Source organism: Chlorocebus sabaeus, chromosome 21 (assembly GCF_047675955.1).
Source record: "Chlorocebus sabaeus isolate Y175 chromosome 21, mChlSab1.0.hap1, whole genome shotgun sequence".
Lineage (NCBI taxonomy): Eukaryota > Metazoa > Chordata > Mammalia > Primates > Cercopithecidae > Chlorocebus > Chlorocebus sabaeus.
The window spans coordinates 76,366,220-76,390,345 of record NC_132924.1 but is presented as its reverse complement, the minus strand read 5'-3'; the positions used below and the strand labels follow the sequence as shown (position 1 = coordinate 76,390,345).

The window sequence follows — 24,126 nt, the reverse complement described above, 5'->3', positions numbered from 1 at the left end:
AACATAATTTCTCAGAGAACAAAGATTGACCATTAATACAAAACAACCTTCAGAGGGGTAGTCTTTTTATCCTTTGAAAGCATGATACAGTATTTCATTCAAATTTCCAGATGTATATACATGTTCATTTTTATTTTTTCTAGATCTCAGTTTTATAAATACATGTGTTCAAATAACCTTGATAACAAGCATTTTAACCACGAAGCCAACACATGTTACTGCAAATCTGTTTAAAATCTGGTAGTTGCTCAATGGGACCTAAGGATTAAAAAGAAGACAGTTAATTAAAAGTACTTGGCCAACTTTTTGCATAGAAGAAAAGAAGCCAGGCTTACCAACAGCAGCAATAGCTGGACTCCTATTATAAATATATTTGTTACATACTTCTCGAATTGTCTCAGCATTCACAGCCTGAAATATGGAAGATACTGTCATTCAGCTTTTTGTAGTAAAGACAACGTCTATATCTGGAACTTTTTAAAACTAAAGCAAGATGAAAGATAAATATTCTCAGCTTTTGTAACAAGGATCTTTTTACACATGACCCAGTAATAACTCAGGACTACTTACATCAATTCTTGCTTCAAGCTCAGGGATGGGAATCCTTCTATTATAGCATAACATCTGCCTACCAATATCTTCACAAATTGGAGTTGAACCTGTTTAAAGAGAAGGAAAAATTAAGTATTGGAATATAGATCAACCATATGAAAATAGAAGCTATGTCTTATATTTTTACCATCAAGCTGCAACAACATGTTTGTTTTCAGAAGATTTTTGGCTCGTGCGACTTCACTTTCGGTGACACTTGTACAGAGTCGCATCCTAAAAAACATTTGGAAAAACAGTATTAAGCAGTTGGAAAATGTTGTATTTCATGAGTTAATGACCTAAGAATGATGATGCCATAGTCTACACATAACATACAGGTGATTATGATTTAATTCTAATCTAAGCAAAAGCTAAAATGATTATTTTCCCCAGAATTAATTTCTCAAAAATGATAAACATGTCTAATTACTCATTAGCACACAAAGGTTTAATACAAATGGGCTGATGACATTTTCAGAAATGCTATAAGCATCTTGAGACTTCATGAGTCCCCATCTCTTGGGGTCTGATATGCTATGGGTTAAGTCAGTGGTCATTCATTGGTTCCTAAAAACAATGAATCTTAAACCTAATTTTTAACTTAATAATTACATCCTAGTTGACTAGATTTAGAAAGATGTAAGCCAATTTAAGAATAGTGGAGGAGAGGAACCAGAGCTAAATGTTTTCCAAGAAGCTGTGAGCCTTTCTGCCCATCTACTGACTCAATATACTTTGATTGTTTTCTTTTAGCAGTGGCAACTTCAGATTTACTTTCCCTTCAACCAGATTACTTTCAAAGATATTTTCCAAACAACTTCTAGTTGGCTTTTAAACTTTTAGGATCATCTTTCTGAGTTAACCTGCTTCTGAAAGATTAAAACTTTCAGCCGGGTACGGTGGCTCACGCCTGTAATCCCAGCACTTTGGGAGGCTGAGGAGGGTGGATCACCTGAGATCAGGAGTTCAGGACCAGCCTAGCCAACATGGTGAAACCCTGTCTCTACTAAAAATACAAGAAATTAGCCAGGCATGGTGGTACACCTAGTAATCCCAGCTACTCGGGAGACTCAGGTGGGAGAATTGCTTGAACCTAGGAGGCAGAGGCTGCAGTGAGCCAAGATAGTGCAACTACACTCCAGCCTGGCAACAGAGCAAGACCCCATCTCAAAAAAAAAAAAAAAAAGTCCTATAGTATAAATCAGCTTCACATCTTGAGACTTAGGAAAAAACATCTGCAACCTTTAAAAACATGGCAACTACTGTTTATCTAGGTCTCTTAATTAAAAGGTAAAATTACCATAAATCACCATGAAGTATACAGAAAAAACTAGTCTAAAACGAATTAAAGGCAAAATTTAAATTACTTAAATTCTCACCATTCTTTCTGAACAACATGTAGCATGTCTGCAACAGTGGCTGGTTCACAAACCATATACAGTCCCCATAATCCTGTATCTGTGTAGGAAGTGTTGAAAGACTGAAAGCTATGGCAAAGATTGCCATGACAAGTGAGCTGGGCCAGCTTGCTAGATAAATTCTGTAAGGAAAAAAAAAATTCCAAGAGAATTTTAAGTACACATGTCCAAAATACAGAAAGGAAAATGGAGTGTGTGGAAAACAGTGAATATCCTTAGAGGCAAGTTTCCTAGTTTTATTCAACATCTCAGTAGTACAGTTAAAATTCAGTATGACTAACAATTGTGCTTATTAATCCAGTGCACCCCCTGGAGAAATTCATGTTATAAAAGCAATGAATCCTTATAATTAATGTAGTAGCTATACCTACTTCTAAAACTAGACTGCTATTATCAACCCAATTTTTAGGGCTCTTGGTTACATACGCTTAGATTCAAAGTTATGTTGCATACAAAGCTTAAGATATTTAGATGAAATGTATTTTGGAGAAATCTGAGTAAAGACAAATCTATACACTGTGTTTTGCAATAATTCCAACTTACAAAAAAGTTGCAAAAACAGTAGAGAATTCCCTTTATCCAAATTCCCTGTTATTTTACCATGTTTGCTTTATTCTCTTTATACAAGTTTTTTCAACTGTTTTGAGTTTTAGATGTGATGCTTCTTGCCCCAAGTACTTTAGTATGTACTTGTGAAAAACAAGGAAATTAATTTTCTTACATCACCTCGGTATAGCTCCTCAGTATCTGTGGAGAACTGGTTCCCAGATCCCTGTGGATACCAAAATCCACAGATGCTAGAGCCCTCATGTACTATGGTGTATATAGTATTTGCATATAAGCAGACTGTCCTATATACTTTAAATCATCTCTAAATACCCAATCCATGTAAATGCTATGTACATAGTTGTTATACTATATGGGAAGTGACCAAAAAAAAGTCCATACATGTTTAGTACAGATGAAATCATCCATTTGTTCCCCCAAATTTTCCACCTATGGTTGGTTGAATCCATGGATATGGAACCCACAGATACAGAAGGCCTACTGACCATTAAAATTAGGATATTAACATTGATATAGTACTTCTAGCTAATTTTTCTGTCCTTATTCAAATTTTGCCACTAATAAACTTTGTGGCAAAGAAAAAAAGAAAATGTTTTTTTCTGGCCCACATGCAAACCAGGATCAGTTTATATAATTCACAGTACAAGGCTCTATTTTGCCACTTCAAAAAAGGATTCTTACAAAGAACTTGTATTTAAGAAAACATGATAATCTTCCATCTGTTATGGAAAATTTCTTTTAAAATCACTTACCATTCCTCCTCCAAAAGAGCGATCCCAGTTGCCAATCAGCGTGTTTGCAACCATGAGACAGATTGTATCTGGATGTGCCCAACCAACAGCTTCAACAGCTATTGCAAGGTGCGCCAAAGGCATCTTGTCATCCCTCACACGAATCTAGTTCAGATAAAGCAGGAGGACCTCTAGTTAAGATTAACATTATATAACATGCTTATTAACAAGAAAAAATCACCAGTCCCATTAATTGCAAAGTTAAAATGCACACCAGGACTCTCTCTTGATTTTTTAACCATCAGGCCTCATTACATTGTATAGTTTAGCCTAGAAGAAATTTCATGGGTTAAGGAAAAATTACTTTTCCCAACACATTTTACTACAGACGGCCACCACGTGGTTTACCAGGTCAAAAAGGGTTGCATCATTTCACTGGTAGAAATTAATCCTTTGTGTTTGTCAATCTGAATTTTTCTTTTTATTTTTTTGAGACTTTGTCACCCAGGCTGGAGTGCAGTGGCGCCATCTCGGCTAACTGCAACTTCTGCCTCCCGAGTAGCTGGATTACAGGCATGCACCACCACCACACCCAGCTAACTGTTGTATTTTTAGTAGAGACGGAGTTTCACCATGTTAGTGAGGCTGGTCTCAAAACCCTAACCTCAAGTGACACGCTTGCCTCAGCCCTCCAAGTGCTGGGATTACAGGCATGAGCCATCACGCCCAGCCTCAATCTGAACTTTTCTATCGAAATGTCATATTGACGTTATAGGTTTATTTCTGTACTGCCAATGCTACAGTTCCAGGCAGCTGCCAATATCAGGGCATTTTCCAGATACTACGTTGAGCATCATTCTTAACATGGCAAACTAAGCCCCTAAAGAGGCTTAAAGCTAGTTGATAACTAGTAGATTCCCTGCAAGTTCTGGCTCTAACAGTTACTACCCACTCCCAAAACATACTGTGGGTAAAACTGAGCCAAGAGTAAACCTGAAGTGAAGGTCAAAATATAGGGTTTAAAAGATTACTTCCAGATATTACAATATATAAATTTGCACAGTGCCAAAGAAAAAGCACAAAAAGACCAAATTATAAACTGCTCTTAAAACTCTGCTTCCTTTCAGACTAGAATGGAGAAATTTAAAAACAAAACAAAAAAAACCTTGCTTCCTTAGGAAAGAAAAACAGGTGGTTAAACAATACAGAAGAGGAAGGAATCTTAAGCAAATGAGTACCTCCTCTTCCCTTTTTCTGTATTTCAGTGTAAGCCTTTTATTCCATTTTATTCCTACTAGAAATAGTACATTTTGTTTACTTATGTGTAAATACAACACAAGGAATCCAAAAGGCTAAATATTAGCTGGGAGGCTTGCCCTACCTCACTTCCTGTGAATGTGCAGGGAGGCAGAGCTGGTATTTCTCCTTTGTGTGCACATAAAGAGTCACCAAAATGAAACTTTGCTAAGTCAAGCAGTTCATCATGGGAAACACCTAAATTGAAAGAAAATATTTTCACATGTATCTAGCAGCAATATAGTTTACAAAAATCCCTAGGTGATATAATGTGATGTACATTACACATGAAGTATCTACACTCACTAAAAGCCATTAAGAGTAAGCTCACATAGCACACCTATTTCCTTGGCATTGCAAAGCTTGAGGTTGCACAGCTTTCTCATTTTGTAGAGCAAATGACAGTTTTCATCAACAGACCAATGGATTCACAGCTAAGAATAAGACAACTTGAAAACTCCACTTTTTACAAAATCATGTTCTATTAAATTATAAAAATTTCTGGGATCCAAACTAGCAAAAAAAAACGCCAATTTTCCAATTTGCAACAACAAAAAAAATTTTTTTAGTGGAAAATACAAATATGAGCTCTATCTAATTTTTAAAAAGCTGGAGCTGGGCAAGGTGGCTCATGCCTATAATCCCAGTACTTTAGAAGGCTGAGGTGGGAGGATCATTTGAGTTCAGGAGTTCAAGACCAGCCTGGACATAGCAAGAACATAGTAAGACTCCTGTCTCAATAAAATAAATTTTAAAAGCCGGGTGCCGTGGCTCACACCTGTAATCCCAGCACTTTGAGAAGCCAAGGTGGGCAGGTCACTTGAGATCAGGAGTTCAAGACCAGCCTGGCCAATACGGTAAAACCCTGTCTCTATTAAAAATACAAAAACTAGCTGGGCATGGTAGCAGGCACCTGTAATAATCCCAGCTATTCAGGAGGCTGAGGCAGGAGAATTGCTTGAACCCAGGAGACAGAGGTTGCAGTGAGCTGAGATCACACCACTGCACTCCAACTTGGGTGACAGAGCAAGACTCTGTGTCTAAAATAAATAAAATTAAATAAATAAAAGAAAGCAGGATACACAGATATACTATATTCTCTGCGCTCTCCTATCAGAACTCAGGAACAGGGCCCAGCGCGGTGGCTCATATGCCCATAATCCCAGCGCTTTGGGAAGCCGCGGCAGGCGGATCACCTGAGGTCGGAGGTAGACCAGCCTGACCAACATGGAGAAACCCCATCTCTACTAAAACAAAATTAGTCGGGTGTAGTGATGCATGCCTGTAATCCCAGCTACTCGGGAGGCTAAAGCAGGAGAATCGCTTGAATCCGGAAGGCAGAGTTTGCAGTGAGCCAAGATGACGCCATTGCACTCCAGCCTGGCCAACAAGAGCGAAACTCCGTCTCAAAAAAACAACTCAGGAACAAAATAGTGTCATCTAAATTATTTCTGAATATATTAATAGGTATCCAAATGCAAAAACTTAGGAATTTCTTAGACTCTATATCTCTTACTATCTGAACTTGAGACCCAAATTAAGATTCTTTAACTTAATGTATAATTAAAATGTTAAATTATAATTTTATAATAAATGAAGCTAGGATACAAAAAACTATTTGGCAAATAAAAGCTATACATCCTGAAGATTAACCTAGAAGAGCTAAATGGTAGCCAAGACATAATTCAGAGGTCAGCAGAAACTTAAAACTGGCCTATTTAATTGAATTTAAGATGCAATCATTTGTAAGGCACATCACTTACATAGTATTTAAAATGAATACTAATTAATCTATAAGCATTAAACTAAAGATATCTCAACTTTGTCAAAATGAACCCATAAACCAAAGTAAAACAAAAAACTCATTTTGTCCATATGCCACCAACAATGGCAGAGAGGTTCCAGAAAGCTTTGTTGTTGAGGACCCATCTAACAAGTATCTTGTCCCATTTCCAAGACAGTTTCAAACACTTAAGCCCAAGTCTGCAAGAGCCAATTTAGAAACAGTGTTACTCAAGAGAATTTCAGAGTGCACTTCCTGCCATGTACAATGAAAGTAACATGATTTTTAGCTAGGCACTACAATGAATAACATGTTTGATATTTAATGGTTTCATCTTCTTCATTACCCCCCAGGTAATTAGCTCAGAAATCAATCCAGAGCAACTAGAATTTTTAAATTACAATTTCTAAAAAGAGAAAAATTTACATGAAACAACACTTCACTTTGCTCTAATATTAAAAAATACAAAGAAATGAAAACTGGAGACCAGGTGCAGTGGCTCACGCCTGTAATCCCCAAGCTTTGGGAGGCCAAGGTGGAAGGATCACTTGAGCTCAAGAGTTTGAAACCAGCCTGGGCAACATAGTTAAGAATCCATCTCTACTTCTATAAATATATTTTTAAAAGAAAAAAAACTGGAAACCAATTAAAATGTACTGTTGCCTAGATTCAGACTGCCAGGAAATCTGGCAATATCTGCTGTGAATTTTTTTTTTTTTTCATTCATTGGCTTCAAACATGACCTCAAGGAAACCTTCTAAAGTCACCTGCATGTTTGGATTCCCATTCAGCATTCTCATGGCTCCCTATGTGCTTCTCCTTCCCCAAAATTAGATCTATTAAATGAATAATTGAACAAATCAAAGAATTAACATACCCATTCCATGCTTGAACAAGGATGAAGTTGGTTCTCAAGAAATAATTTAAAATCTCAAGAAATTCTCAAAGTACAGAATGCTATCTTCCGACTCTCTCCCAGTTCACTCCTTTGCCCTCTTCTTGCACGTTCTACTATGTACACTTATGTATTAAACAGTTCATTAAGTCTTTCTAGAAATAAAACCTACATTTTTTTTTTTTTGAGACAGTCTTACTTTGTCACCCAGGCAGTGGTGCGATCTTGGCTCACTGTAACCTCCGCCTCCCGGGTTCAAGTGATTCTCCTACCTCAGCCTCCTGAGTAGCTGGGACTATAGGCGCCCGCCACCATGCCTGGCTAATTTTTCTATTTTTAGTATAGACAGGGTTTCACCATATTAGGCTGGTCTTGAACTCCTGACCTCGTGATCCGCCCGCCTCGGCCTCCCAAAGTGCTGGGGTTACAGGAGTGAGCCACCACGCCCAGCCTAAATGAAACCTACTTTAAAAAAAATAGAGGGAAAGTCTGGTTCCAGTGCTCCACATTCCCCTTACACAGTATCAAATACAGTTACTTGCTATGTAAATTCTTAGGCTATCTCCCAACAGGATCAAACTAATAAGCATACCACTCCAACAACTGTGTTTAAAACATTTGTAGAAATTTAAATTGACTAACCTCCAGCAGCAGCAAGCACTATTCTTGGTCCCTTATAATGTGTGGTTATATAATCCACTAAGTCCTTACGACTTATAGATCTGTAAATGAAGTAAAACCATTTTTAAAGGAAACCAAAAAAAAAAAAAAACCAGATCTTCACATAATATACCTGAAATCAAATTGGACCATAACCGTATCCTAAAATGCAGGCAGAAATAGGATATAGACAACACATCAAAGAACTTCGACTTTTTTACATCAAGGAAAAAAGATTTGACACCATTACTGGTTTACTCCGAAGTACCTATGAACTCACATGCTTGGGAGCTAGGTGGGACCAAAATGTAGCTAACTACAATTTCACTTAGATTACCAGGAGGAAAATGACTTTTTGAAACATACTTTTTGAAAGTTTGTAAATGTTAATTTTCAAAATTCATAAATTCCCTTACCCACCAAGAAATTCTGAGAGTTATACCTACTTGATATTTTCTGTTGGTCCCAAAATTGTCCGTCCAAGTGCAGTATTTTGATAAGCTGTGGCATGAAGATAATCAAAAACAACTTCTTGTAAATTGGTTTCAACTTCCTGCATCTCTCTAAGGATTACTCCACGCTCACGTTCAATCTCTGCTTCTCCCAGTGTGCTGTTTTGTATTATATCAGCAAGTATTTCTACAGCTAATTGAAAATAAAATATAAGAAAAAGCACCAGCAATCTTAACTTTCACTATTAAAATCTATTAAACCAAAATCAGAAATCATGACACTGACCCATCACTCAGTACTAAATGATTAGCCTGGGAGAAAAACATCAGATATACTTAACAGGACAAAATTAAAATTTAACATATAAACCCCTATAGTACAAAAGATTTTCCTTGGGGAAAAACTCTAAATTTGCCATCACCTTGGAATGACTCTACCTACTTCAAAAATGCTATGGAAATTTGCATATTAATGTAGACTGTTCTATATGAAAATTACAAAGTTACATATATTAGTCTGAAAATACCTAGCTAGGAACATACTGAGGGTTCACATCACCCAAGTATTTACTATGCAAGTTCCCATAGCAATAAGAGTGCTATGTTAAGAAGCAAACAACTGACCAGGCACGGTGGCTAACGCCTATATAATCCCAGCACTTTGGGAGGCTAAGATGGGCTTCAGCCCAGGAGTTTGAGATGAACCTGGACAACATGCCAAAATCCTGTCTCTACAAAAAATACAAAAATTAGCTGGGCGTGGTGGCATGTGCCTGTAGTCCCTGCTACCCGGAAGGCTGAGATGGGAGGATGGCTTGAGCTCGGGAGGCAAAGGGTGCAGTGAGCTGCGATTGCGCCACTGCACTCCTGCCTGGGCAACAGAGAAAAGAATCCTTATAATCTAAAATATACCCCAAATGAATCACAGAATTGTGTGTTCTCAAACCCGAATTTGCAAAAAGCGAAAAGTGAAGTGGAACATGTCATATTAGGCCATTAAGCAATTTTATCAGAAAAAGTGCATACCTCTCCAAAAAAAAACTGTACTTCATTCTTGAAGTATTAGTACACAGTTGCAATCATAAATCTAAATTTCATTAATACAATTAATGTTATAAAATAAACTTTCAATCTTAAGTTTCTTTTTTTCCCCTAAGAGACAAGGTCTCATTATGCTGCCCAGACTGGACTCAAATTCCTGGGCTCAAACAATCCTCCTGCCTCAGCTTCCTCCAAGTAGCCAGGACTAAAGGCATGCACTACCGTGTCTGATTTAGGTTTCATTTCTTACTCTACTATAAACTTTTGTTCCTTGTTTTAATTCAGTTCACTTTAAGGGGCACTGTCTCAGAAGTGATTATATCCAAATACTAAGAACATGACAAAACAGACTATTATAGCAAACTGTGGCTGAGATCATGACCAAAAGGAAAAAATTATGTGTAAAACCAAATAAAACCCATCTGTCCAGATGAGAGAACCACAGTCTAGTAAAATGGGTGAGAAATAGCCCACAGACAAATGGAAGGACAAGAATTCTGTGAGAAAATCCTCCGTTATGTGGGATGGGTAGTCTACACTGGTAGTTTCCAAAGGCGGGGAGGGGGGCTCCTATTTCCCAGTCTGTTTTAATCTGAATTTTTTTTTTAAATGTATAGATACATTAGTATAATAGCACATGTATTTAACTTACAAGTATACATACATTAAGGATATATGATCAACTTTCTTAACAATAAGTGATCATCATGCACACGTATGTTTATTGCGGCACTATTCACAATAGCAAAGACTTGGAATCAACCCAAATGTCCATCAATGACAGACTGGATTAAGAAAATGTGGCACATATACACCATGGAATACTATGCAGCCATAAAAAAGGATGAGTTCATGTCCTTTGTAGGGACATGGATGAAGCCGGAAACCATCATTCTGAGCAAACTATTGCAAGGACAGAAAACCAAACACCTCATGTTCTCACTCATAGGTGGGAATTGAACAATGAGAACACTTGGATACAGGGTAGGAACATCACACACCAGGGCCTGTCGTGGGATGGTGGGAGCGGGGAGTGATAGCATTAGGAGATATACCTAATGTAAATGATGAGTTAACGGGTACAGCACACCAACATGGCACATGTATACATATGTAACAAACCTGCACGTTGTGCACATGTACCCTAGGACTTAAAGTATAATAATAATTTAAAAAAATAAGTGATCGTAAAAACTTGGAGACCATTATCTAAATGTCTAATTATTACCTCATATACCAGGCTTCACCCAGGGTGAAGGGTGAAAAACCCCAAGTAAATCCCCAAAGTTGGAGCTGCTTCAGAGAGCACTTCCATTTTGTATTCCTCAGGGAGAGCTCCTCTGCTTTTCCACTCCCACTAGCAGAGGCTCTACCCTTCCCAGCTAGATGCCAAGAGAAAAGGAAAAAAGTCTTTTAACGTCACCCTTACTTTTTCTGTTTCTCCTTTTTGCCTTCCCTGTTCTGTGTAAATAAAGGAAGGAACTAGGCTGGAATGAACAACTCTTTAAAGAAGCTTGGCCTAGCCCTATGTTCTTGGTCCCTAATTAGTCCTGGGACAAAAATTGTCTCATTGGTTTTGTTATTCAAACCAACACACCCTCCATAGTTGCTGTCATTTTTGTTTTAATGCAAAAGTTAGGATATCATATTAAGTATTTTAGTTATTTACAGGTGATAGGTTTCTTATTTTATTGTTTTGACAAAGCAAATGAATCTGGTAAGTAGACATGTACTTGAGTCCACAGTAAGCCACCTGATAGCTATGCAATCTTGGGCAAGTCAGAGTCTGAGTTTCAGTTTCCACAACTGCAAGGTAGAAACACCTATGCAGATCAAATGGATAATATATACACAAAAGTACTTGTGTAAAGTGCCATTTAAACATTATTAATGGAAGCCTATTAGGAATCCAAAACTGCAAAGTAGTAACTACAACTACAGAAGGACCTTAAAGGTTAATAATTTCACTAATGGCCGTGCACAGTGGCTCACGCCTATAATCCCAGCACTTTGGGAGGCCGAGGCGGTGGGTCACTTTAAGACCAGCCTGGCCAACATGGCAAAACCCATCTCTACTGAAAATACAAAAACTAGCCTGCCATGGTGGCAGGAGCCTATAATCCCAGCTACTCAGGAGGCTGAGGCAGGAGAATCACTTGAACCCAGAACCCAGGAGGCAGAGGTTGCAGTGAGCCCAGATCGCACCACTGCACTCCAGTCTGGGTGACAGAGCGAGACTCTCTCTCTAAAAACAAAAATAATAATTTTACCAATTAGCTCTAAAACTGCTAAATTTTGTTGTTAATTCTTCCACTAGGAAAATGTTTTGTGTAATAACTTTTAAAAGAGTCAAAATAGTCTACAAATATGGTAACAAACTGCTGTCCTCTCAAAATATTTTATTTCCACCAAATAATCTCTATTTTATTGCTACATATTAATAAAAACAATCATCCATAATCTTACTATCTGTCATATTTAGAAAAAAAATAAGATCAGCTGTACCCTCACCCAGAATTCAGTTTCGTGTTTTCACATTTCTGGGACTTACTCTTTTACAACAGACATAATAAAAAGTACTAAATAATTTCTGATTCTCATGAAAATTTTATCATCTGCTGTATAAATAATAACAATACCTCTTGGCAAGTCTTTAGAGAAAGCTTTGGCATAGTATACAGTCTGCTCTCTGGAGGTATAGGCATTGAGATGAGCACCCATATTTTCAATCTCAAGTTCCAGATCTAACTGGGATCTCTTTTTGGTGCCCTTGAAATAAAAGAGGAAAAATAAATTATGCAACCTCCCTTTATCCTTCATCTATTCTAAACACTTCAGATAATGAACACGGAGAACAATAAGTTAGTTTCATGCAGAGTCAAATTTGGTTTCTAAAGTACATCAGGTAGGGTATGATGGCTCACACCTGTCACCCCAGCACTTTGGGAAGCTGAGGCAGGCTGACTGAGCCCAGGAGATTGAGACCAACCTGGCCAACACATGGCGAAACTCCCTCTCTACCAAAAAATAAAATAAAATAAAATTACATATATACACACACACACACACACACACATAAAAATAAATTATCCGGGTGTGGTGGCATGCACCTACAGTCCCAGCTACTCCAGAAGTAGATGTGGGAGGATGACTTGAGCCTAGGAGGTGGAGGTTGCAGTAAGCAGATTGTGTCACCGCACTCCAACCTAGACAACAGAGCCAGATCCTATCTCAAAATAAGTTAAATTTAAAAAAAATAAGGTACATCAGGCTTCAGAAATGGTATACATTCAGATGACTCCTGCATCCCAAGAGAAAGTTTTCATTTCAACTTTACAAAGCAATTATCAGTACTTATTTTAGATACTGTCCTGGGAAAAAAAACATAAAACATGTTATACTACTGAAAGAGCTCTCCCTGCCTCTAAAGAATGAGACTTTGTGCTTACTATCTCTTAAAGAGAGTGCATTTTTGTAAAGTTTTACAACTTGCCTTGAAAGCCATATGCTCCAGAAAGTGTGCTGTTCCATTATTCTTCTCATTTTCATATCTACTTCCAGCATCAATCCAGAGTCCAACCTTAATGCAATCAAAGAACAATTAAATAAATCCATTTTATTTATTTGAGGTTGCGGGGAACAGTCTCCTTCCTTTTTCTGACAAGTGCTTTCTGATCTTAACACTAAGATTTTCTTGATCTGAGTGAATTAATAGTTCATTCCTATGAACCATGAGATTTAAAAATTTTGATCAGGATACTGCTGGGTGCTACAAGTATCTACCTGCCACCTTCACTGAGGATTCTTTGCCCAGCTCATTAATCCAGCCAATTAATAACTGTAGTATCAAGAACATCAGAAACTGTCAGAAAACTTTGGTTGAAATCCTGGCTCTGCCACGTATTAGCTGAGCGACCTGAACAAAACCATTTAACTTCTCTCACTTCCTTAACTATAAAACAGGTGTGAGGACGCCCACTAGAAAGAATTGCTTTTTAGCAAATAAGACATCAGTAAAAACACCTGGCAGAGTAGCCCTGCAAATATACCTCTTTCATTATTATCAATACTACTAACAATAAATAATCAATAATAAGCTACAAGAACAAGATGCAGACAAGGCAACAGGATACATATGCACCCTGTAACTAAGTATCACTGGAACAAAAGGTTCACAACTCATGGAAATCTGTCAAGGCAAAATAACTGCCACCCTTTCTGAACCACCAGCCAACAAAGAAACTAAAGACTAAAATCAACAATTTGCTACACTAAATGAAGGGTCACTTAGAGAAGGCTGCCTGAGTCACTTACTGTGCATGTTGAAAGCCCAGAGTCTTCCGAAGCCACTCTGAGTCCGCTTTCTAAACATGTTACTCTTGTTTCAGGAACATTCAGAACAACTTGGGTAGCAGCCTGTGTACTTCGTAATCTGTTCTCTCCAAAATATGATGACTGGTTGGGGGTAGGAAGTGGAAGAGACAAAGCAAAACACATTACCAATCTGATATTAAATGTTGACTTTAAAACCAAATCTATGTTAAACAGGCTCTCTCTATAAAAGAATCTTTCTTCTTGAATTTTGGTTCCACTGGGATCTCTGCCTGGCCTAGAAACGTGTCACTAGCCACTGTCCTAGAGCCAGCAACGTGATTACAAACATGCCCTTCCCTCAGGGAAGATGAGCAGTTATTATCATTACCCAGAGAGAAATTGACTTTATTTCACTACCTCTCCTAGAAATGTTTTATATTCGTTATGGAGAAAACAAGCAGGGAAAATAAAAAAAAAAAGGAGAGAAAAGATGTAAAACTACCTACACACAAGACAGAACTGACACTCGGGTTTTCATTGTTTAAGAAAAGCAACAGGGTTTGGAAATGGTTTTTAAAAAAAAAAAAAAAAAGGATAGGAAGATGGCCGGACGTTCAAAATGCAACTGACTGGCTTGTCGGCCAGGAACTATTCGTCTTCCAGAAGTTTTTATTTGCCCTTATACAAAAGTCTCACATCTCTTTGCTGAAAGTCAGAGGCTCGCTCATGAGAAAAATGCAAATACATACAAAATTTTACTTCAGCGATGTCCAGGTTAGCGGGAAGTCCAGCTGAGGACGAAGTTCAGTCTTAGGCTAAAACAGAACTCTGGAGCGGTAACCATATTTCACTTTTTAGTTTTCCCCAATTTGCCAGCACTACGTTTTTAGTGGTCAAACATGCACTCCTCAGTAGCTGGCGGGAGGAGCCGAAAACCAGGGTCATCCCACACGTCACTAGCAGGTCTCCTGGCGGGTAGCCACAAGCCAGCCACCCCGGCCAGTTCAGCAGCCCCAGGCCGCCTGGCGCCCAGCGGGTCCGGGTCGAGGAGGCCCTGCCCGACCCCGCTGTTCGGATCTGTGGCGCCGACTCTCAGGTGCGCTGCGCCGGGTGCCGCGAGAGAGGCCAGAGCCGGCCCGACCGGGTCTGGCCCCAGGCAGCGCCCAGACAAGCAGAGGGAAGCTCACCCGTCCCGCAGCGCCGCGGATCAGGAGACTCTCGCTGAAACCCCAGAGCCGCCGCCGCGCCGCGGGTAACAACATAACTCGAGCCGCCGCAGCCGCCATTTCTGCTGGAAAGAAGGCGGAGGATGGAGGATGTGCTTCCGGGGTCGCGACCTGAGGTCCCAGAGCAGGGAGGCGGCCTCCACCTTGTGGCCGTGATGAGAATGACACTCCTCGAAGCTGTCGTGAAAGGAATCAGGGCCCGACCATGATGCTGAGAGGTCTTTACCAAATGAATTGGGGAGTCTGTAGAAGCCCCTATATCATCAGTGATTTTGTCGATGGCCTACTAACTGCAAGGCACAAATGCGGTGGAGTGAAAGATAATCTGATGTAATATATCTCACTGGTGGATGGAATTGATTGAAAACAGTGGAATAATATCCACAAGTCGCTGCCTTTAAAGGAAAAGTCTACTGGGAAAGACAGATGCGGTGAGGGGAGGAAAAGATGTATCCATGTTGACCCCTATTCAGTCTTCGAACCTCTACAGTATGGCTCATCCCATTCCATAGAAATTGCCCGTGGTAAGGTCACTAACTGCTAAAAGTTGGACACTTTACAGACTTATGTTACAGTCCTGTTGGAGGATTTTACATTGTTGGCTTCTTTGAAATTCTCTTTTCTCAATATATTCTAGAGCTCCACCTCCTCGTAGTTCCCTCTGCACCTTCTTGGACTCCTCCTTATTCATATATATATACACATACATATATATATATATATATATTTTTTTTTGAGACCGAGTTTCACTCTTGTTGCCCAGGCTGGAGTGCAATGGTGCAATCTCGGCTCACTGCAACCTGTGCCTCCCGGGTTCAAGCAATTCTCCTGCCCCAGCCTCCCAAGTAGCTGGGATTACAGATGTGTGCCACCACGCCTGGCTAATTTTGTATTTTTAGTAGAGATGGGGTTTCACCATATTGGTCAGGCTGGTTTCGAACTCCTAACCTCAGGTGATCTGCCCACCTCAGTCTCCTGAAGTGCTAGGATTACAGGCGTGAGCCACTGCTCCCAGCCCACAGATCTCTCAAGGAACTAAAAATTGCAAATGTTTTTCTAACTCAGGTAGGTGCTGTTGTGCTCATTTTGCAATTAAGACACTGAAGTCAAATAACTTGCCCCAGGTTACCCTTAGGTAAACTCCAAAGACTGTGCTGTGAAACACTACATTTTGCCCTAAAAGTTGGCGTTTGCCAGGACTCTAGGCCTCTTCTACTGAACATTCTCCCTCTGGGCTTTTCCCTCCACTTCAGCACCTGTCTGCCCAACCCAGGCCTTTCTCTTGAGCTCCAGGCCCACTTAACCATCAACTACTAGGAAACTACACTTGAATATCCCATTGGAACCTCCATATCAACTTGTCCAAAAGGGAATTCGCTGTGGCCCCTGAATCTCTTCCCATATTTGCAATGCTAAACAGCCAATCATACTTCCATTCACCCAAAAATCCAAATCACCCGGAAGCGCCTCTCTTTTTCCATCTTCCACATTCAACTGATACACCCCTTTCCTGCCCCTTCAATCTACTCCGGGTCCATTGTCAGTTTTTTCACATTACTACCTATGGGATCTTTTAGAAATGCAACTGTTACAACAGTCCCATTGTGAAGAATCCACCAGGGGGCCCTTGGTCACAATAAAGTAAAGAGTCCTTAGCATGGCAGGTGGGGCCCTTCATGATCTGACTCCCATTTATCTTTTCAGACTCATCTCCCTCCACCTACCCAGCTGCTATGATTCAGTTTCAGCCCACGAGACTCATGATGTAATGGAATAAAGGACGACCAAGGTTATTCCCTCATGTTTCTAAAACAAATGTGTGTTAACTGTAAATAAATACAAACATGCATACATATATACAAAAACATTTAGGTATAATCACAGGAAACACCTAGGAAGTTTTAGCAAGAACTTGTATTCAATTCTAATATACATTGTATTAATTTATTAGTCATTATTTATGGTCAATATCTTAGAACATAAAGCCTACAGAAATTAAGTGCACCAGAGTAGAGCCAGAAATCAAAGTATTCTGACTACTGACAAAATAGCCCTACACCCACAACAGTATCCATTTCTTTTTTTTTTTTTTTTTTTTTTGAGACGGCGTTTCGCTCTTGTTGCCCAGGCTGGAGTGCAATAGTGCAATCTCAGCTCACTGCAACCTGCGCCTCCAGGGTTCTAGCAATTACCCTGCCTCAGCCACCTGAGTAGCTGGCATTACAGGCGCCCACCATCACACCCAGCTAATTTTTGTATTTTTAGTAGAGACGGGGTTTCACCAAGTTGACCAGGCTGGTCTTGAACTCCTGACCTCAAGTGATCTGCCCGCCTCAGCCTCCCAAAGTGCTGGGATTACAGGAGTGAGCCACTGTGCCTGGCCTATTTTAAGTAATTTCTTAACTGACTGGATTTTATTGGCAAAGAGCCGTTGCTATTTTGTTGTTTGGAAATTTTCATCACGGATGTCATATTCCTTTAATTCTTTCATGTTTGAGGATGTCTGCTTTTATCTTTATACTTGAATGACATTTTTGTCTGGACTTAATATTGCTGGGTCACAGTTTCATTTTCTCAGAATTTTATAAACATTACTCCATTATGTTCTTGAATTAAATGTTTTGGAGAAGTCTGAGGCTAGCCAGATTTTTTCTTTTTTTACCACCCTTAAATGTGACCTGTTTCATCTGCCTAAAAACCTAAAAAATTATTTTATTCTTGAAGTTCAATAACAACTAGGCTATATCTTAATGTTGAGTAATTTTTGTGTTGTGATTTTTATCATAATTTTCAAAAACATAATATGTTTTCATTCTGCATGTTCACTTCTTCCTTCATTTTAGAGAAAGTCTCTTTGAATACATCTTCTGGCATTCCATTCAGTATGTTATCTTTTCAAGGACTGCAGCTCTTCTTATGCTGAATGACTTTATCTGTCCTTCATATTTATTAGCATCTCTCTAACTGCTTAAGGCTTTGTCATTTTCCTCTACTTTTTTTGTGATTATCTCAAGACAGAAGTAGGCCTACACAAACATGCCCTACTAATTTTTGGCAAAGGTGCAGAAGCAATTCAATAGATTGCTTTGAAAGAATAGCCTTTAAACAAACGCTGCTAGAACACTTAGATGTTCATATCCACCGCTCCCCGCTCCCCAGTGAACCTGAACCTCACACTTTATACAAAAATTAACTCAAAATGAATCATGGATGCAAATATGTGACATAAAACTATAAAACTTTTAGAAAAACACATAGGATAAAGTGTTTGTGATATCGGGGTAGACAAGGAGTTTTTAGACCTGATATCAAAAATATAATCCTTAAAACAAGATTAAGGCCAGGCACAGTGGCTTACACCTGTAATCCCAGCACTTTGGGAGGCCAAGGTGGGCAGATCACCTGAGGTCAAGAGATCGAGACCATCCTGGCCAACATGGTGAAACCCCATCTCTACTAAAAATACAAAAATTACCTGGGCATGGTGGCACATGCCTGTAGTCCCAGCTACTCGAGAGGCTGAGGCAAAAGAATCACTTCAACCTGGGAGGCGGAGGTTGCAGTGAGCCGAGATCGAGGCAAAAAAATCACTTGAATCTGGGAGGCGGAGGTTGCAGTGAGCCGAGATCATGCCACTGCACTCCAACCTGGTAACAGAGCAAGACTCCATCTCAAAAAAAAACCAGATTAAAAGCTTTTGCTCTAAAAAAGATGCTGTTAAGAGGATGAAAAGACAAACTACAGACTGGGAGAAAATATTTGCAAACCACATATTCAACAAAGGACCTGTGTCTAAATTATGCCAAAAAGAACTCTCAAAAACAGTGGGGAAAAAAATGGGCAAAAGACATGAACAGACATTTCACTGAAGAAGAAATACAGATGGCAGATAAGCACATGAAAAGATGTCCAATATCATCAATCATTACAAAATGCAAATTAAAATGATGAGATATCACTACACACATAGCAGAATGGCTTAAGTGAAAAACAGCAATAACACCACATGCTGGCAAGGATGTAGAAAAACAAGATCACTCATACATTACTAGTGGGAATATAAAATTCTCGGGTAGTACAGCCACTTACTATACAACCCAGTAATTGAACTCCTGGCCATTTATCCCAGAAAGATGAAAACTGAAGTTCACACAAAAACATCTACATGTATATTCATAACAGCTTTACTTGTGATAGCCAAAAATTGGAAATAATGTGAATATCCTTCAACAGGTGAATGGTTAAACAAACTGTGGTACATTCTTACCATGGAATACTACTCAGCTCTCAAAAGGAATAACTACTGATAAATGCAACAGCTTGAATGAGCCTTAGGGGAATTATGACAATACCAAAAGGTTATATACTATATGATTCCATTTCTATAACCTTCCTGAAATGACAGAATTATAGAGATGGAAAATAGACTAGTGATCCCCAAGGGTTGGACTGGGGAGGGGAGAAGGGCAGGGACAAGAGGGAGAAGAGTATGGCTATGAAAGGGTGGCATAAGAGGTTCTTGAAGCGATGGGAGCATTCCCTATCTCAACTGTGCTTCTGGTTACACGAATGTACACATGATAAAATTGCATAGCGTTAAATACACACAAATGAACGCACATAAAACTGGTAAAATATGAATAAGTTCAGTGTGTTGTATCAACATCAGTTTCCTGGTTGTAATATTGTTTCTATTCATGCAAGATGTTATCACTGGGGCAAACTGGATGAAAAGCATATGAGATCTCTCTGGATTATTTCTTACAACTGCAGGTGGACCTACAATTATCTCAAAACAAAAAATTTAATTAAAAGAAAAAAACGAGGTTACATTTCCAAAACCTTTTTCTTTTTATGGGAAGGGGACAGTGGGAGAAGAATACTGCTTTCTATCTGTTGACCATTATGTATTATAGTCATGCATTCAAGTACACACACACACACACACACACATCACACACATCACACACACACATCACACACATCACAAGGGCTCTTACACAAATTGAAATAGGAAAGAATCTCAGAATTGTTCATCTGGCCATAACTAATAACATAATAAAGGGAACTTCAGATGAATTGGAGCAAAAAAAATCTTTGCATGTTTCATAAAGCGTTTCTGATCCAGCCTTTTCCACAATGGTTGCTGGTGATGAGGGATCGATTAGTGTGCTATGAGATGTGTAATGTGACAGTTTGAGTGGCTCCCTGGGTCTCGCTGTGGTGCTGGCAGCCTTTGTGCACAGTCTGGTGTCATTGAAGTGCTTCAGCTTTATTCCTTTTTGTCTCCTGCCTCTTAATGGAGGTTACACTGAGTAGGAAGCAGTCCCTGAGTTGAATGTATAATCACCATGGGAACTGAGACTACAGTTAATCCCTGGGAATGTGGCCTATGGCCCCCATATGCCTTTTGTCAAAATCCTTCTTGTGCACTGTTTTTTTCTTTTTTCTTTTTTTTTTTTTTTTTGAGATGGGGTCTCACTCTGTTACCCAGGCTGGAGTGCAGTGGCATGATCACAGCTCACTGCAACCTCCGCCTCCCAGGTTCAAGCGATCCTCCCACCTCAGTAGCTGGGATTGCAGGTGTGCACCACCACACCTGGTTGATCTTTTGTATCTTTTGTAGAAACAGGGTTTTGCCATGTTGTGCGGGCTGGTCTCAAACTTCTGGACTCAACCGATCCTCATGCCTCAGCCTCCCAAAGTGCTGGGATTACAGGTGTGAGACACTGCACCTGACCTTCTTGTGCACTTTTTAATGTTCTGAATGTTTCTGAGTGTGAGTGAGTGTATATGCCCCTCCCCGCGTGTGTATATGCGTTATTGGCTAGCCGATTTGTCCCTGAGGACAGAAGCAGAAGAAAATATGAGCACTTTGTGCAAACAACTTCACATCCTTCAAGCTTCTGCTTTGTGCCTATTAGGAACCAACTATTATATAATCAAGGAATTCTTTAAAACTCCCACTTATCCCCATGCAAGCCACTATATCTCTTTATAGGAAACTAAGCCCAGCCTGTATGATACCAGTGAAACCTGATTTTTTATCTTCGTCAACTTCATTTCTCCATGGCCTATGATGACTCCAAATTGTGAGGCTCTTTCTGTGCTCACTGGTCTTTCTGGCATGGTTGAATCATGAATTGCTTCCCCATTTTGTTCTCCAGAATTCATCTCTTTCATGCTCCTGGATTGACACTGGGTTGATGTGTACTGAGAGTTTCTGCCCCAACTTCCATTCACTCCACAAACCTTCCTGGAGATTCTGTGTATCTATTGTGGAGACCAGCAGGACCTTCTAGACAAATGTCTTGCTCTAGATGTCTCCAGGGGTACCTTTAGCAAGAGACTTGGTAAGGTGGAAGTGGGGGAAAGGGAACAGAGTCCAGATTCTAATTGCATGAGGGAAAGTTTTAATAAAGATCTCAACACAAATTTTCAAGAATACCAAATTGCTTGGGTCCCAAAATGCTATTATTGAGATGAATATAAGATTCTTAACAGAAGTAAACTGAACTTATTTCCAACATCTGCTCAGTTGTCTGGTATCTGAAAAAATAATAGGAGATTCAGAAAATGCAGGGATGGTGATTTTCCAATTAAGTAACCTAGAGCATTGTTTTAGTATTGACTTCCAGGGAGAAAAGCTAGTCTACTCAGTTCTATTATCTATCTGCCTGGATCACCTTTATGCATCCTCCCCCTTTCACTCCTGACTGATTGCACCAGTTTTGGGTGGAGAGCTCTTATCTTGTGGTAGAAATTTAATGGTAAAAGTATTTTTTTTTTAATTCCCACCAAGTCTATAGGGTGGCATGAAACTCTTCTATTATTGATCTCTTTTTAGTTTTAGTTTGTGATAGGCAGAATTCTAAGATGTCCCCCCAATAATCCAAGCCCCTTTATAATCCCCTCCCTATGGAATCTCATTCCTATGATTAGGTTACACTATATGGCAAAGGTGAAGGGATTTTTCAGATGTCAGCAAAGCTCCTAATCAATTGACTTTAATTTAATCAACTAGGAGGTTATCCTGGGTGGACTTTACCTAATCAGGTGAACCTTTGTTAGAGCAGCTAGAGGTAAGAGATTCTCCCTGCTGGCCTTAAAGAAGCAAGCCACCAAGAGTTCTACAGCTGCCAGGAAATGAATTCTTCCAACAGCTTTGTGAACTTTGAAGAGGACCCCAAACCTTAGATAAGACCCCAACCCTGGCTGATGCATTGATTGCAGTTTTGTGAGAGCCTGAGCAAAAGGCCCATTCTCGGACCCTTGACCCATGAAAACTGTGCAATAATGAAAGTATTGCTGTAAGCCACTAAGCTCATGTTAATTTATAATGCAGCAATATAGACAAATACCCCATTTAATCTCCAAAAGTGGCTGGGTGCAGTGGCTCATGCCTGCAATCCCAGGACTTTGGGAACCTGAGGGGGGCGGATCACTTAAGGCCAGGAGTTCAAGACCAGCCTGGTCAACATGGTGAAACCCCATCTCTACTAAAAATACAAAAAAATTAGCCGGACGTGGTGGCATGCACCCGTAATCCCAGCCACTTGGGAGGCTGAGGCATGAGAATCACTTGAACCCAGGAGACAGAAGTTGCAGTGAGCTGAGATCACACCACTGCATTCCAGCCTGGGCAACAGTGCAAGACTCCATCTCAAAAAAAAAAAAAAAAAGCCCGGAAATGTGGCAGGCTGTTGCAGAGTGGCTGTTCTGTTACCTTGCTTTTATTGTCAGTCTCTTTCGATATGCCCTACCAACTACACAGGGATAGACAGAAAAGAAAAAAAAAAAAAACACTTAATATCAGGTTCTAAGTCTATATTGTGAATATCAAAGGAGTATAAATAGAAATTCTTACCATTTCCTGCCAAAAATATAAGTTTTTTCCCATCTAAGACATCTCCTGACCTCGTGATCCGCCCGCCTCAGCCTCCCAAAGTGCTGGGATTATAGGCATGAGCCACCACACCTGGCCTCAAAATAATCTTGACCTGTTTTTCCCATACCTCATGATTTTTTAGCCTTGCTGATTTTTTTTGTTTGTTTTTCTTCATCTGTGCACACGTTGTTCTCTGAGCCTGGAATACTCCTCTTTGCCTACCCCTTACTCATCCTTCAAATCTTAGCTCAAAATAACTTCTACAGAGAAGCCTCTGCACATACTCTGTAGCAGATACTCCGAATGGCCCATCTACACTATGTGTACCCAGTTAGTGCCCCTCAGGCAGGGCAGGTGTGGCTGCTGTGAGCCACTGACACTTGCACACTTGCACTTTTCTTCAGAGCAGAGACTTTGATCGATGGGAACTGCCTTGCTGAAAGATTCCTGGAAGTTTCTTCTAAGGTGGCTCTTCTGAGCCAATTATCGACAGATGTGGGGTAAAACCATTCAGCCCCCTTGTGTCTGAGTGGATAGACTTGGCCCTGCAATTCCTGCTCCAGAACTCCCTGTGGGGTCAGGCTGAGTCTAGAGTTCTCTTGAAACCACAACATTGCTCATATTCTTCTCCTGCCCTATCCTGCTGCCCTCACTCCCTTACAAGTTTCTCCGGAGGGCATGCCCTTCATGAATCACTGCATGAAAATGCCCACCTCAGATTCTGCTTCTAGAAAACCTACCTTATGACATCCCCAGTAGAAATGACATCCTTCAGCCTGGTGCGGTGGCTCACGCCTGTAATCCCAGCCCTTTGAAAGGCCGAGGCAGGCGGATCACAGGGTCAGGAGATTGAGACCATCCTGGTTAACACGGTGAAATCCTGTCTCTACTAAAAATACAAAAAAAAAAAAAAAATTAGCTGGGTGTGGTGGCAGGCGTCTGTAGTCCCTGCTACTCAGGAGGATGAGGCAGGAGAATCGCTTGAATCTGGGAGGCAGAGGTTGCAGTGAGCCAAGACTGTGCCACTGCACTCCAGACTGGGTGACAGAATGAGACTCTGTCTCAAAAAAAAAAAAAAAAGATATTCCTCATTATTGTCTCATATACGCCCTCATATGCCCTCTTTTCCTTTATCGTACTTTTCAAAAATAGCAATTTTATATCTGTTTGTGGATTTATTCATTTTTACTGTCTGCCTATTAGCCATGAGGTTGATGAGCTGTGAGTTCTGTGAAGGTGGAGACCACACCTGTTTCATCTTCCC

At 39.9% G+C, this 24,126-nt stretch overlaps 1 protein-coding gene across 2 annotated transcripts; it reads right to left on the bottom strand.

Annotated features, from left to right (window-relative positions):
* Positions 1–48: 48 nt before the first annotated feature.
* Positions 49–15,066, bottom strand: PMPCB (peptidase, mitochondrial processing subunit beta). Of its 2 annotated transcripts, XM_007982468.3 has the most exons (13): positions 14,936–15,066; positions 13,749–13,889; positions 12,928–13,014; positions 12,074–12,203; positions 8,388–8,586; positions 7,924–8,003; positions 4,689–4,801; positions 3,329–3,472; positions 1,971–2,131; positions 740–825; positions 571–659; positions 336–411; positions 49–258 (listed from the first exon to the last, which is right to left on the bottom strand). In XM_007982468.3, the coding sequence occupies exons 1-13, from the start codon at positions 15,032–15,034 to the stop codon at positions 194–196; spliced, it is 1,470 nt and encodes a 489-aa protein (XP_007980659.1). In that variant the 5' UTR covers positions 15,035–15,066; the 3' UTR covers positions 49–193. The 2 variants fall into 2 exon arrangements, with proteins under 2 accessions (XP_007980659.1, XP_007980658.1); XM_007982467.3 differs by lacking the exon at positions 49–258 and having other exon boundaries at positions 259–411.
* Positions 15,067–24,126: the final 9,060 nt, after the last annotated feature.

What these genes read in the sequence shown, in the direction of transcription:
- PMPCB (XM_007982467.3), bottom strand. Translation starts at nt 15,034, where the DNA reads ATGGCGGCTGCGGCGGCTCGAGTTATGTTGTTACCCGCGGCGCGGCGG. An exon ending in GGACCAACAGAAAATATCAA is followed by an intron (nt 8,004 to 8,387) that starts GTAGGTATAACT and finishes CTTCATTTACAG; the next exon opens with ATCTATAAGTCGTAAGGACT. An exon ending in AGTGCTTGCTGCTGCTGGAG is followed by an intron (nt 4,802 to 7,923) that starts GTTAGTCAATTT and finishes CTTTCAATTTAG; the next exon opens with GTGTTTCCCATGATGAACTG.